The 14,265-nt window shown below is 41.3% G+C and overlaps 1 protein-coding gene across 1 annotated transcript in view; it reads right to left on the bottom strand.

Moving 5' to 3' along the window:
- The window catches only part of NEB (nebulin), a 234,600-nt gene that overhangs the window by 71,281 nt on the left and 149,054 nt on the right, over positions 1-14,265 (bottom strand). The window contains exons 92-107 of the mRNA XM_056117623.1: positions 13,568-13,672; positions 13,161-13,472; positions 11,751-11,855; positions 11,072-11,170; positions 10,802-10,903; positions 10,562-10,669; positions 9,686-9,997; positions 5,482-5,586; positions 5,283-5,387; positions 4,864-4,971; positions 3,936-4,043; positions 3,720-3,833; positions 2,484-2,681; positions 2,011-2,115; positions 1,032-1,136; positions 834-938 (exon numbers count right to left, since the gene is read on the bottom strand). Coding sequence (XP_055973598.1) covers positions 834-938; positions 1,032-1,136; positions 2,011-2,115; positions 2,484-2,681; positions 3,720-3,833; positions 3,936-4,043; positions 4,864-4,971; positions 5,283-5,387; positions 5,482-5,586; positions 9,686-9,997; positions 10,562-10,669; positions 10,802-10,903; positions 11,072-11,170; positions 11,751-11,855; positions 13,161-13,472; positions 13,568-13,672 — 2,196 coding nt within the window. The remainder of the gene's footprint in view (positions 1-833; positions 939-1,031; positions 1,137-2,010; positions 2,116-2,483; positions 2,682-3,719; positions 3,834-3,935; positions 4,044-4,863; positions 4,972-5,282; positions 5,388-5,481; positions 5,587-9,685; positions 9,998-10,561; positions 10,670-10,801; positions 10,904-11,071; positions 11,171-11,750; positions 11,856-13,160; positions 13,473-13,567; positions 13,673-14,265) is intronic.

Raw genomic sequence — 14,265 nt, 5'->3', positions numbered from 1 at the left:
TTTAAAAATGTGAGAGGAAAAATCACTCCTGGTGGGCTTGGGGGATCATATGGAATACCAGGGATTGAACCCAGGTCAGTCACGTGCAAGGCATGCGCCCTACCCACTGTACTATTGCTCTAGCTCATAATTTCTTAGTTTTGAGAATCACACTAACAGAGACAAGTATATGGTAATTCTCTGTACTGTTCCTGCAACCTTCCTGTAGCACTGCACTGTAGCACTGTCCTCCCATTGTTCATTGATTTGCTCGAGTGGGCACCAGTAACGTCTCCATTGTGAGACTTGTTACTGCTTTTGGCATTTCGAATATGCCACGGGGAGCTTGCCAGGCTCTGCCGTGTGGGCAGAATACTCTCCATAGCTTGCCGGGCTCTCTGAGAGTGACGGAGGAATCAAACCCTGGGTCGGCCTTGTGCTATCATTCCAGCCCACAATCTTCTTGCAAGTCTAAAGTTATCTTTAAGTTTTTAAAGTGTTTGTTAAATTAACAATTGAAGAGGAGTAAAAAATGCCATTGTTAGTCGGTAAGGCACTGACCACTGAAGAAGGCAGAGAAGGACATGTTTAGGGTCAACCGGAGAAGTGCTTCAGTGGTCCTATAAGCACTGAGAAAGAAATTGCTGAACTTATGTTGACTGTGTTAGAAATAGTGCTATATTCAACAGGGTCATACTTAGTTATAATAAGGAGGATTTATGAGATAAAGTAGGAAAGTAAAGGTCCAGGGAAAACCTTATACAACCTCTGGGTCCAATGCCTTTTCATTTTCTTGTTTTATTATCTCTGAAGGGGGAGAAAGCAGCTCAAGGATAAGAGAGAAAACAACTCACACTGCTATAAAGATCCTTCAGGCTCTTGGTTCTGTCATGATCCACTGTGTCTACAATTGTGGTGTATTTGTCCTTAATCCGATGATAGTTTTCTTTATATTTTACCTACAGACAACAACAACAAGAAGAAAGTTTATATTAAAATTATCTAAGGACAATAATGATTTGTCTCAACAGAGAAGTACAAGGAAAACGCACCTCACTGGCATTAATGCCACTCTGATGAGCAGTCACATACACTGGGGTGTCTGTTACCAGATTGTAATTAGGTAGATTTTCTTTGCTGGCTGCTGTATATTGTATCTGTGAGGAAAAGAAAAAGTCACAGTAATGGTGAAATACAGCTTCAGTAATTTTTTAAACTTAGTGAACATTTATTTATTTATTTATTTACTTCTGGCTTCCACTTTAATCCTAATACAGACTATCATTCCGTACTCCTGAAAACTGGATGGCTGTCTACAATAAGAATTTCTCTTGATCAAGAGCAGGACCTGGAACTTTGCCAGGTCCCTTCAGTTTATTGTTTTTCTACACAGGGATCATCTTTGATAGCAAGAATTCTGAAACCCCAGTCAGGCATTCCAATATTCTACCCCATCAGAGTTGAAATTCTATGGGAGATTTTCCAAATGTCTTTAAAAAAAAACACTTCAAACCTAATTAGCTATGGTTAAAGTGTATACTCAAATTGACTCTGCAAGTTAATCTGATCAACTAAGGAATAAATGCTTGGAAGTTCACTACTGAATCCCTCTCAGAGAACTTTATGTTAATGTCTAAACCTCCAGGAGAGACTCAAACTAAAAAAGGATCAGAACATGCTTTTAAAAACCAGAGGAGTTTTTATTTATTTGTTGTTGTTTTTCTGGCCACACCTGGATGTATTCAGGGATTACTCCTGGATCTTTGTTCAAGACTCACTCCTAGAGAGTCTCAGGATCATATGAGGTGCCTAGGGATTGACTCTGGGAAGGTCATGTGCAAGGCATGGACCCTGCCCACCGTACTATCTCTCCAGTCCCCCAGGAGAGTTTTTATTGGTTTCTGTTTCTGCTAAATCGTGCACTGTTTTAGTTTTTTCTCTAACCGATCATGGACATCCTTGCTATCACTTGCTAGCACCATGGAATTCCTTAACCTAGCATGATCTGGTTCTTCTCAGAAGATTGCTCACCTGACTCTGTAGGTCGTATGACTTCTTGGCATGGAGAATCTGGGGTGTATCCCAAACGTAGCATCCAATACCTTTCAACCAATTCAAGTCATCTTTATATACATTCTGCAAGAGTAAAAAGTGAAAGGTGACTGATACTAAAATGAATTTGTTCATAATTTCCTACCAGCCCTTGGTCCCAGTCAAGCGCTAACAAAGCAGTTAGCAGGTGGACCTCTCAACTGCTGGATGATATTTAGCACCCTAGTTTTAGGGAGCTCAGGAGGATGCCAAAAGCTAGGGCTAGCAGTGAACAGATGAAATGTTTAACAAAGGTGTCTCATGACTCAGAGAGGAGTCTAACACGAATCAACACAAACGTGGTTACTTGTGCTATTTTGTGTTGAAAAGCAGAAGGTTCATGAATACAAGAAAACAGAAGCATAGAGGACGGAGTAGGGCTGGTGAAGCAAGTTACAGAAATGCCATCTTACATCGCTCAAGATCTCCTGTGCATTGCGGGCCCGGATAACGTTGGGTTCTTCCGGGAGAGATGTCCACTGATGGAAGTAGTGACGGTACTCCAGGTCACTGAGGATGTACTGGCACTTTTTAGCTAGCACGTGATTCATCATGTCATTGGGGATATGAACATTTGCTTTGGTGTCCTCATAATCTTTTCTGTAGTTTAACTAAAAAGTCAGAAAAGAAAAAGAGTTTTTAAAGACACACATAAAAAAAAAAAGAAAATGTAAATTGTTTCTATTGATCATTTTCAGAATCTTATTTCTACAATCAAAAAGATCAGTGCCTTCAGAGTAAACTTAGGTTTGAAAAATCATACTTGAACAAAATCTTTTTTAAAAAAATTAATCTCCTGGGCTGGAGCAATAGCACAGCGGGTAAGGCGTTTGAACTCAGGTTCAATTCCAAGCATCTCATATGGTCCCCTGAGCACTGCCAGGAGTAATTCCTGAATGCATTACCCAGGAGTAACCCCTGTGCATCGCTGGGTGTGACCCAAAAAGCAAAAACAAACAAACAAACAGCACAGCGGGTAGGGCGTTCGCCTTACAAGCGGCCAACATGACCGACCCGAGTTCGATTCCTCTGCCCCTCTCGGAGAGCCCGGCAAGCTACCGAGAGTATTTGATATGCCAGACACAGTAACAACAAAGTCTCCAATGGAGACGTTACTGGGCCCGCTCGAGTAAACAAAAATTAATCTTCCAATATATTGGATTCCAATATATGTTTTGGTTGTTATTAGAAGTTTTGTTGGTTTGTTTTGGGGCCATGCCCGGCAATGCTCAGGGCTTACTCCTGGCTCTGTACTCAGGAATCACTCTTGGTGGAGCTCAGAGAACCATAATGAAGTGCCACGGAGCTAGTCCAGTTTGGCGGAACGCAAAGTAAATGCCCTGACCATTTTACTCTCTCTTCAGCCAGAATTCCCCAATCTTTTACTAACACAGTATAATTAGTGACCTGGTTGTTTCTCCTTCTTGCAAGGACAAAGCCCTCTGGGTTCTGGTAGTAGAGAAGGGAGGAAGGAAGGAAAAACCCCATAGCACTCAGAAGCACACGGGCTTCTGTCTCAGCTGTCTCAAGACTAACTCATTCTTCACCATCCTAACTCCATCCAACCTTGAACTCCAAAACACATCATTAATAAGCAGACACAATTATACACATGTGCAAATCTTCTGTTAAGTGTACATTTTGCTTACCGCACTCCTCATCTTTTGGAAATCCAGAGAGTGGACCACACCAGGAAACTCACTGATTTCTTTTCCAGCCAGGTAGTGACCCTTCTGCTTCTCATAGGTCTCCTTATATTTCAGCTGTGAAATGCACACAACATTGAGAATCACCAAGGTTTCCTAACCAGACTCTTATCCCCCAAGAAAGACTCTTAAATCTATGAGAGAAAATGGTCTACTCACCTCACTGTTCACATAGTCAGCATGTTTAGCTCCAACAATGGGAATATAGCGTTCATCCAAGGTGTAACCATAAGCCTTGTTTCCCTCCCATGCCCCTTTATACAGTATCTAGAACAAAGAAATATGTGTCAGTGAAACTTTACATCCAAATTTTTTTCAGACATCACTAAAAACTGTGAAAATCAAGGTAAAATATTTCTGTTTAAAGGTGAGGTTTAAACAGATATTGAGAGCTATGAGTGTTTCTAAAAGAAGGGCAGAGTCATGTGACTGGTTTCAAATTAAATTTGTACACCAAGGCATTACTTTATAGTGTTTAACTATATTGACAGCTTTTATAAAAGTGGAACCAAATTTACATACATAGATATAAAATCACTAAAGATTGCTTACCTCCCTTTGGCATACACACATGCATACTACACAAACAGAGACACACACAGACACACACACTCACAGCATCCTTTAAGTGAACTGAATTAAAATTTGGACAGAACATCTTTCGTTCTGTGGCTGGAGAAATATGAACATAATTATTAGTGAGAGACTTGTCTTTCTTCTCTTTTCTCTGTGGAGAGTTAGAGTTTTGTGTGTGCCCAGAATTGCTGTTGCACTTCCTAGGTTAACTCTCCATTGATTGGAAGTATGTCTCTCCCACGTGTATGGTCCCCTGAAGGTCCTGTACCATAGGCTTTAGCTCCTTGGTGCCTCAGATAATGCCTGGTAATCACAGGAGCTCAAAAATACCAGTTGAACAAATGCTAACTCTAAATTATGTATATCCTACTTATGATAAACGAGACTAAATATTACAAAAATAGTAGATGTCCTTCTAAGTCTATTTGTTCACAGAATCAGTCATGCATACAAATACAGTCAAGACTTAAGATTGGGAGCTGAGTTGGGGAACACATGAAATAGAACTTACGGTACTGTAGAGCTTCCCCATGTCTTTGGAGTGGGTGATATGTGGTGTATCAGGAGAAAATATATACTTTCCCTTTAATTCTTTATTGAATGTTTCTTTATATTTTACCTAAGAAGAGAAAAAACCCAAAATGTTTCATTACTAAAAATTAATAATCAGTCAAATTTAAATATTAAAACTGGTTGACTTTTAGCCACTTTCACTAAATAATAGAATTATTTGGATAAGAATACAGATATTATTTAAAAGTAGATAAAGTAGATAACCTACTAGTGTTTAAAGACACCACAACAAAGATAATTTTATAAGTCATATACATACTTTCTTATGAACAATTATCAGGCACTGAGCAAATTGATTCAAAGACAGACACCTAGTGACCCAGTTTATATGTCCCATTATACACACAGAAAACTTACATCACTCTGATTGACTGAGTTCATCTTGGCCAATACAATTTCTGGAGGATCTACCACACTTGTAAAGTTAGGATAGTTGTCAAGAGCATCTTTCTTATATTTTATCTGCAAATAAATAGAGATGATTAAATGTCTTCCCCAGTAAGATACCTCTCCTTGCATAGTAAGAAGGCCATCCCTAAAGAACAGACTTACATACCTGATTGACCATTTCCTGGTTCTTAGTAACCCTCACATAGTCCACAGAATCCAAGGGGATCCAGCCAATGCCTCGGAGCCACTCCAGGTCAGCTTTGTAGACATTCTGAGAGCAGGAAGAGAGACAAGGGCATAGGCATAAAGACATTGGATTTCAGAAGGCCAATGAGAAACAATTCTTTTGAGAACTTCACAAGAGGGCCAGAGCAATAGTACAGTGGGTAGGGCATTTGCCCATGTGGTTGAACTGGGTTTGATCCCCGGAATCCCATATGGTCCTTCAATACTGCCAGGAGTGATTCCTGAATGCAGAATCAGAGGAAACTCCTGAGCATCATCGGGTGTGACCCAAAACGAAAAAAAAAAATGTCAAGGATGGGATGTCTCTCTAGTGACTGTGGTCTCACTGATTCAATTGTCACTCGATTTATCTAAACAACATTTCTTGAGCCTATTACTCTAAATGAGGCACTGTGCTAAGTGCCAGGAGAAAGATATATATAGGAGTCTGGATGTAGAGGGAGAGGGAGTTTATTCCAAAGCGGAAACTGTACAGGAATGTGAGCGCAAGAACGCTCAAATGTTATGGAAGCTTAGGGCAGAGAATGTTGTTTTCAGCTCTGAGCAGATAAAATTGTCTTTCCAATATTTTGACCAACTAATGGGAATCAAACAAGCAGACGCTCATATGGTACAGGAGAGGGAGGTCACTCCTCCATTTAAGTGTCTCTCCCTTTTCCGAACTAACTACTGGATTCTCTTAGATTAAAGTTCCACAACAAGAGGCTGTTAAAATCTCAGGGTTGGGAAGGAATAGAGATGTTACTGGCTCCCGCTTGAGTAAATCGAAGATCAACGGGATGACAGTGATACAGTGATACTATGATGTCCTTTTACTGTAGCAATCAGTGTGGTGGGATGTTTAGATGTGGCAACTGTGCCACTGGCAGTCTTTAACTTCCTGTTTCCATCTGGTAATGATGAGCAGGGTTTGCTTAACACATCTGAGCATCATGCAGATGTTATGGGTGGCAGGTGGCAGGTTCAGATCTTGATGCAGATGTGCAGTGTTGAAGTCATACACTCTTATCCCAACTTTATCAAAGTTCAACATGAAAGACTCTGAATAACAGTATGTTCATAAGTACTTTTTTAAAAAATCTCTTTTGCTTTCATTCCTTGCAAGCAACTCCACCATAGCATTTTAGGGAATGAGCTGGTTGGCAAAGAATGGGCTACTACCACATCCTTGAATATACTGTCACCAATATCAAGGCAATTATTATTGTATATTAGCTGATAGATTTATATAAAAATGTGAGAGGGGAAGCATCAGGATGTCGGAGGGCAGTCATTTTGGTCTTGTAGTTGGCAAAGAACAGGTGGGCATTGTGAATGCTTTTTCTGGCTTCTGCCACATCTGCCAGCACTGCTGCTCTTCTCTCTTTGAGGTCTTCCTTGATCCTTCCCTGCACTGCTTTGCGAGCTCGGACGTTCACTTGCGGTTGCCTGAGGCTTGCACCAAGCCATGTTGGTGAATGAGTTCAAGAGTTTTCGAAGACAGGCGTCTTTTTGTGGCTATCTCTCTCTGGGCGTTCCTCGAACAATCATGGAAGTGCTGAACCAGTTGATCGTATTCCTCGTCAATGTTGTCAAGGACAGCATCTTCCCATATTGCCACAATAGTGCTAAAGAGCTCCCAGTTGGTGGTCATTCTGGTGTTCTCTTCTTAAACTTTATAGCCCTTTCTCCCCGCTTCGTGAAGCAGAATTTTGCAAGAAGGAGATGGTGGTCCGATCCCTTTTGGAATTTTGGAACAACAGCGACATGGTCAGGCAAAACCATCGATTGAATTTGATGTGGTCAATTTTGTTGTGGAACTGTCCACCGGGAGACTCCCATGTCTAACGTTTAGATTTGCCCTTCTGGAACTGTGAGTTACCATGGATGGTCTTGGTCAACATGATGAACTCAGATAGTCTCTCACCCTGTTCGTTCCATTTTAGGCCATGGATACCGATGTGGAGTTCTTTGGCTGATCTTCTCGGTCCTATCTTGGCATTAAAATCACCAACAATGATCTTGTAGAAGGTGTGGTCTTCTTTATAGTACTTCTCCAGCACTAATTAGAACTTCTTAATTTCTTCTTCATCATAATTGGATGTTGGTGCATAGACAACAAAGATAGAACCTGCTGGCAGTGAGCCACATCTATTCAAGTGTAATCGTCTGATTTGAGTTGTTAGGCATTCGAATGAATCAATGCTCATGGCCAAGTTTCTGTTGACAAGAAAACCGGCACCACCGACGCCTCTTTTTTCGCATGTTCCGAGGAACAGTTCTTCTCCAGTGTCAAAAATGGCATGATGCAATTGATGCCTTCTCGTCTTGGTCAGACCAATGATGTTGTACTTGATCTTTCGCACTTGCACTATCAGGTCCTCAATGGATGCATCTGATGCCAGCGTATGTGCATTGAAAGTACAGACAGTCATTTTTGTCCTTCTTCGTTTTGGCAGCCTAGTTTGGCCTTGAGATTTTATCAGCCTCTCCTTCCTCAGCCTTCTTAACGCTGCTGTATAGTTGACTCTTTCAGGGTCAGGGGAATGAGACTCATTGTATTTACTGATTTTGGCATATTGAATATGCCACGGATGGCTTGCCAGACTCTGCTGTGTGGGCAGGATATTCTCGGTAGCTTCCAGGCTCTCCCAGAGGGATACAGGCTTTTAGGGGGCCTCTTATCGCCCTTTCAGGTGTTCTCATGGTTCAAACCATATTTGAGCCCCATCAAATATGGTATGGTAATCTTGGAAGAAGGGTATTAATTGTCTTATGATGTGTCACATCTTCCAGAAGGGCAATGGAGAAGATTATCTCTGACTTCTACTCGGATCTCTTTGACAGCCACATCCACCTGCCCACATACCAAATTCCACAGGATGGATATGTCATTCCCAATGTTCTCCCTTCCGAAATCTGACATGCCATTTTGTCCATAAAGAGGCAAACAGCACCCAGCCCAGACAAGGTCAGACCCGAACACCTGAAGAACCTGCCGTCAGTACTCATCAGTACACTGGCTCGGCTCTTCACACGCTACCTGTCTGAATGCAAGGTTCTGTCCCAATGGAAAACCAGCAGAACTGTACTACTGTACAGAAGGGAGACATCCACAACATTGGCATCTATCGCTCGATCTGCCTGTTGACTCAAATCATCCTGAATAGGATTGGCAGAACACTAGATGAAGGACAACCATGCGAGCAAGCCAGGTTCAGAAAAGGATTCAGCACCATCGACCATATCCACACAATAACCAAACTCATTGAGGTTTCTTGGGAGTTCAAGATGCTGCTCTGTCTAACGTTCATTGATTTAAAGAAGGCCTTTGATTCTGTTGAGATGGAAGTGGTCATCGAAGCCCTAGCCAAAGAAGGCATTCAAACTCAATACATGAGGATCCTCCATGAGCTGTATTATGGATTCACTACTAGGATCTCACCATTCTACAAGAAAGTGATCATCCACGTCAAGAGAGGGGTTCAGCAGGGTGATACCATTTTACTGAAACTCTTTAGTGCCACACTCGAGAACGTCATGCGACAACTGAGAACGTCATTCGGAAAGGCATGGGACTGAAGATAGATGGTCAGCAACTACACCACCTCCACTTCACTGATGACATCGTTCTAATAACACCAAACATTAGCCAAGTGGCACAAATGCTGCCTGACTTCGATCATGAGTGTGGAAAGTTGGACTACAGCTGAATCTCACAAAGACAATGTTTATGAGAAACGATCTTGTTCCTGACATTCCATTCGCGTTCAATGGAATGAACATCTCTGAATGCAACAGTTATCTGTACCTAGGTTGAGACGTTACTGGTGCCTGCTCGAGCAAATCGATGAGTAATAGGATGTCAAGTGATTAAGTGATCAAGTGAGAGGGGATTGTTACTGGTAGAGATGGCAATTGGTAGAGATAAAAATTTTCTGAAACTTAGGAATGCACAGTCAGTGGGCAAAACCATTGACCAGTCTTGCCTCTCTAGCTTCTGCTGCTTCATATCCAGCTTTATTTTCCATCCTGAGGTCAAACTAAAATTTGTGTCTCAACATTTCAAAGACTGGTGCTTTTCTAATATGACCTAATTCTGAGTATCTACATTTACAGAGATTTGAGAAATAAAATCCACTTACATCACTCTGGAGGTCATAAGCCTTTCTCGCCTGAATAACATCATTTTGGTCAGGATGACATGTCCATTGATGAATGTAATTGCGGTAATCAACATCACTGACAAGAGTCTGTCCCTGCTTGGCTGCCAGTACTGATACCATATCAGCAGGGATGTTGATTTTTGTCTTTGTTTTATGGTAGTCTTCTTTGTAGAGCCTATCATTCTGAATCTGCCCTGCGTGCTCAAACCAAACCAGCTTAGGATCATCTCTCATCTTCGGAACACCGACATAGTGACCTCTTTGCTTTACGTGTTCAGCTTTGTATTTTAGCTGTTGGGAAGAAAAATACACATTTCATCAGAGTTGACAAACACATGGGACAAAAGAATCAATGAACACTAACATTTATTTTGCAGCACTCGCCTCCTAGATATTAAGTAACAGAAAGATTGAAATAAAAAAATTTCAAAAATATAAAAAAATGTTTTCTTCCACTTTTATAAAAATTTATTTTAAGGCTAGAGAACTTAAACTTGGAACTTAGGGAACTTGGGACTAGAGCACTAGTATAAAGTTTATGGTGTTTACCTAGCATGCAACTGTGGCTACAAATCTTGGCACCACCAGTCATGAGCCCTGAGCCAGATGTGGTCCCTGAGCACTTCTGGGTGTGGCTCCCAAATAAAACAAATAAAAAGGAAGCTAGGGAAAAAAATAATATATATATATTTTTATAAAACCAAGGAGAATTTTTTTTAAAGAATATCCAAATCCTGGGGAGGGAAAGAACCAAAGTTGCCAAACCATAAAGGTTCTGGAGGCCTTAGCATAACTGGGCTCCTACCCAGGCAAGGTCTATGCTTTGCAAAGTATACTCCCATAAGGACGAATTACCTCGCTCTGAACATCAGCAGAGTGATGGGCGTGAACAAATGGAACTGCATCAGGAGGCAAAATGTAACCCGTGGCTTTTTGTTTCTCCCAGCCTTCCTTGTAGCGGTACTAAAAGAAAGAGAACAACAGCAGGTTACACAGAGGAGTCAGGATGGAGGGATGCCCACGGACGTGCAGTTCTATTATAATCTTCCATTCCCTCCATCAACTCCAGATCCAGGCTGCGTGGTCAAACCCTACCTGGTCCAGAATCCGGGCTGCCTCCTGGGCAGTGTGTAGCAGTGGGGTTTCTGTGAGGGTGTACTTAGACTTGGTGTCATTCCAGTTTTTGCGGTATTTAATCTGAAACAAGAGGCAAAGGGGTAAGTAACCTGATGTTAAGAAAATATAATGTTCTTGCATCAATCATCTCAATGATTACAATCTTGTTTCAGAGATGAGTAGGTGAGAAGGCTTTAGAAGTGACATCTTCACAACTGGGAAATTTTAGAACAAGAGGCATGTACTTACATCATTTAGGATCTCGCCACTTTGTTTCGCTGTCACATAATCAACTCTGTCATCCACTGGAGTAAAGTTTAGTGTTTCTATTTTTGTGCGATATTTTTGCTAGGGGGAAGAAAACAGGTATTAGAGAGTCACTAGCCTTGGTCCTGTGACCTGAGAAACAGCTTCTAGACTAAAGAGTTCACCTCTACTTGAAGGGTTGAGAGCCATACTGGAATGGCCTTTGGATATTTGACTTTCTTTCAAATGTTTTGTTTTTTAACAAGTAAGGATTGGTTTCTTGGGGTTTCCACGGATTTTAAGGTAGAAAATTTTCTTAGTTCCTAATGCTGTGTAATTGTCATTGTGTGTATACCACACTAAATACCTCTTTTTAGCCTGAACTTCTTCCAAGTATATTGCCACGGATGTCAAAAACAAGTTTTCCATTTACACATTTTCAAACTTTTTTTTGTCTGTCTCTCTCTTTCTTTTCAATTTCAAACTTTGATGTTTGTGTTGATATCACATTATGGATATCATTCCATAATGTAACAGAGATTATTTGGGGGAAATTGATTTTTTGTCTGACTTAAATAACTAATTGAAATGGTGAAAACTGCTGATAAAGAATGACTGCACTTTGGTGTATGTTCAGTGTCCTGGGATATATACTGAATGACAGAATAAAATCCTGGAATACCTCACTGAAGATATCAGCAGCATGTTTGGCATGGTTGACGGAAACGGAATCATTTGGTATCCACCCAATCCCACGTAACCACTCCAAGTCAGCCTTGTACACAGCCTGTGGAAACAAGACCACGATAAGTCCAGCAACACTTGTTACATGGTCCAATGCATTCTTACTGTTGGTCTGACTTAGAAAGAAACATGATGATGATGTATTAAAGCAGCCTAGCAGAAGACAAGCAAATGAATTACAAGGTCAGGTTAGATAACAAAATGAGGGACATGTTTTCTATTGAAATGTTTCTGTTTTATTTTGGAGGATACTATTCCCAGCAGTGCTGGATTGGGTGGGGGATGCCAAGAATAGCACCCAGGATCTCACACATGTGGACATATGCTCTAGCATTGAGTTGCATCCTCAGTTCTTAAAACTGGCAATTTTAAGTCTCAATGTAGTTACAAGTTCCTGGGGGTGGAGGATGGCATACATGTTGAGAGCTACATCTGATTTCTCAAAAGAAACAGTAAATCCTAGATTAGTACACACAGTTCCTGAATCATAAACCTCAGCAACTTCATTGAAGAGTTTAAAACACTGTTATTTTAGGGCCAGAGTGATAGTACAGTGGGTAGGGTATTTGTCTTGCATATGACTGACTCAGGTTTGATCTTCGGAATCCCATATGGTCCCCCAAGCATCTCCAGGAGTAATTCCTAAGTGCAGAACTAGGACTAATCCCTGAGTATCACCAAGCGTGGCTCTCCCATAAAAAATAAAAATGAAAAATATCCACTTATTTTTCTTAAAAAAGAATTGCTACATATGGACTTTCACTGTTACACTTATAATATAAAACTTCATTACTACTTACATTCTATATAAAAACTTGTTCTCTATAGTTTTCCTTAACAATGAGGAAACATATTCTTACTTTCTTACTTAAGAAGCATATTCATACTATCCTTTCTTTCTTTTTATTTTTATTAGTGAGACACCATGAGGTTCAGTTGTAGACTTACAAATTTTTGTGCTTGGGTTTCAATTATACAATGATCAAATACCCATCCCTCCACCAGTGCCCATTTCCCACCACCACGGATCCCAGTATCCCTCCCACCCCCATCCCCCGCATCCCACCCTGCCTCTTTGGCAGGGCATACCCTTTTATCCTTTATTTCTTTATGCAAAGATTTTTTTCTAGTTTTTCAAAAAATTCTCAAGACTGTGGTGATTTTCTACTGTACTTACACACCACATGTATACACCAACGCACATACCCTATCTCTTATATAGGATTGATCAAAAGGCAACTCCTTGGATGCAGAAGTCATGGAATGATGATACAAGGGCTTCCTGACACAAGCTCTGGGGTTCAGAGAAAACTGAGAGAAGTGTTCATCCCAAACGGGAGCTACTCACATCACTCTGCAGTTCATAGGCCTTCTTGGCCTGGATCACATCGTTCTGGTCAGGCATGCAGGTCCACTGGTGCAGGTAATTGCGATAATCAACATCACTGACCAGGGTCTGGCATTTTTTAGAATGCAAGATGGACAGCATATCCACAGGGCTCTGGAACTTGGTCTTCCATTTGGCCCACTGCAGCCGGTACTCTCTCTCATTCTGAATCTTGTCAGCTAAGAGGGCCCACCGGATCCTGTTGTCATCTCTGGCTGTGAGGGTGCCCACATAGTGTCCCTTTTGCTTCTCGTGGTCCAGTTTGTATTTATACTAAAGATGGAAAACAGCAGGCGGGTCATAGGATATATTATCCACACACAGTGCATTTTCTGACACGCGGACAAGCTGGACAAGGGCACACTTACATCACTGGCTATCTCCCTGGAGGCCTTGGCAGCCTGGAAGGGGATGGCGTCCAGCCGGACATCACAACTCATCTTCATTTCATCCCAACCTTCTCGGTAAACTTTCTGAGGAGAAGAAGAAACACAGGCTCTCAGTTTAGATGTACCCAGAACTCCACAGGTTCAGGATCAATATCAAAAAGATACAGCTTACATGTTTATATAGTTTTTTTTTCCTCCCCTGAATCCAGAAATGATTTTATATAAGGGGAAGGGGAAAAAAAAAGACAAAGAAGCTGCTAGATGGGAGGGGTCCCCTTAAGCAGGATTCCAGAGAAAGGCAGAAAAAAAAACTATCCTTTTATATCTTTTTAACAAAGCAGGGGCATTGCGCACTTTTTATTGAGGGCCCATAAAACAGGACTTAGAGTGTTGAGATAACTCTCTCCTGGCATTGGATCATCTAGGTTACTCAGGTTCTCAGGCACAATGAAAAGTACAATGAAAAAAAAAATTTTTTTTTTCTTGTTGGATCACACCCGGCGATGCACAGTAGGGGTTATTCCTACTCGCTCATGCACTCAGGAATTACTCCTGGCAGTGCTTGGGGGACCATATTGGGATGCTGGGAATGGAACCTGGGGTCGGCCACGTGCAAGGCAAATGCCCTACCTGCTATGCTATGACTCCAGACCCAAAATGAAAATTTTTTATTTTAG

Source organism: Sorex fumeus, unplaced genomic scaffold (assembly GCF_029834395.1).
Source record: "Sorex fumeus unplaced genomic scaffold, SorFum_2.1 ptg000035l, whole genome shotgun sequence".
NCBI lineage: Eukaryota > Metazoa > Chordata > Mammalia > Eulipotyphla > Soricidae > Sorex > Sorex fumeus.
This window is presented reverse-complemented; position numbering and strand designations above follow the sequence as displayed.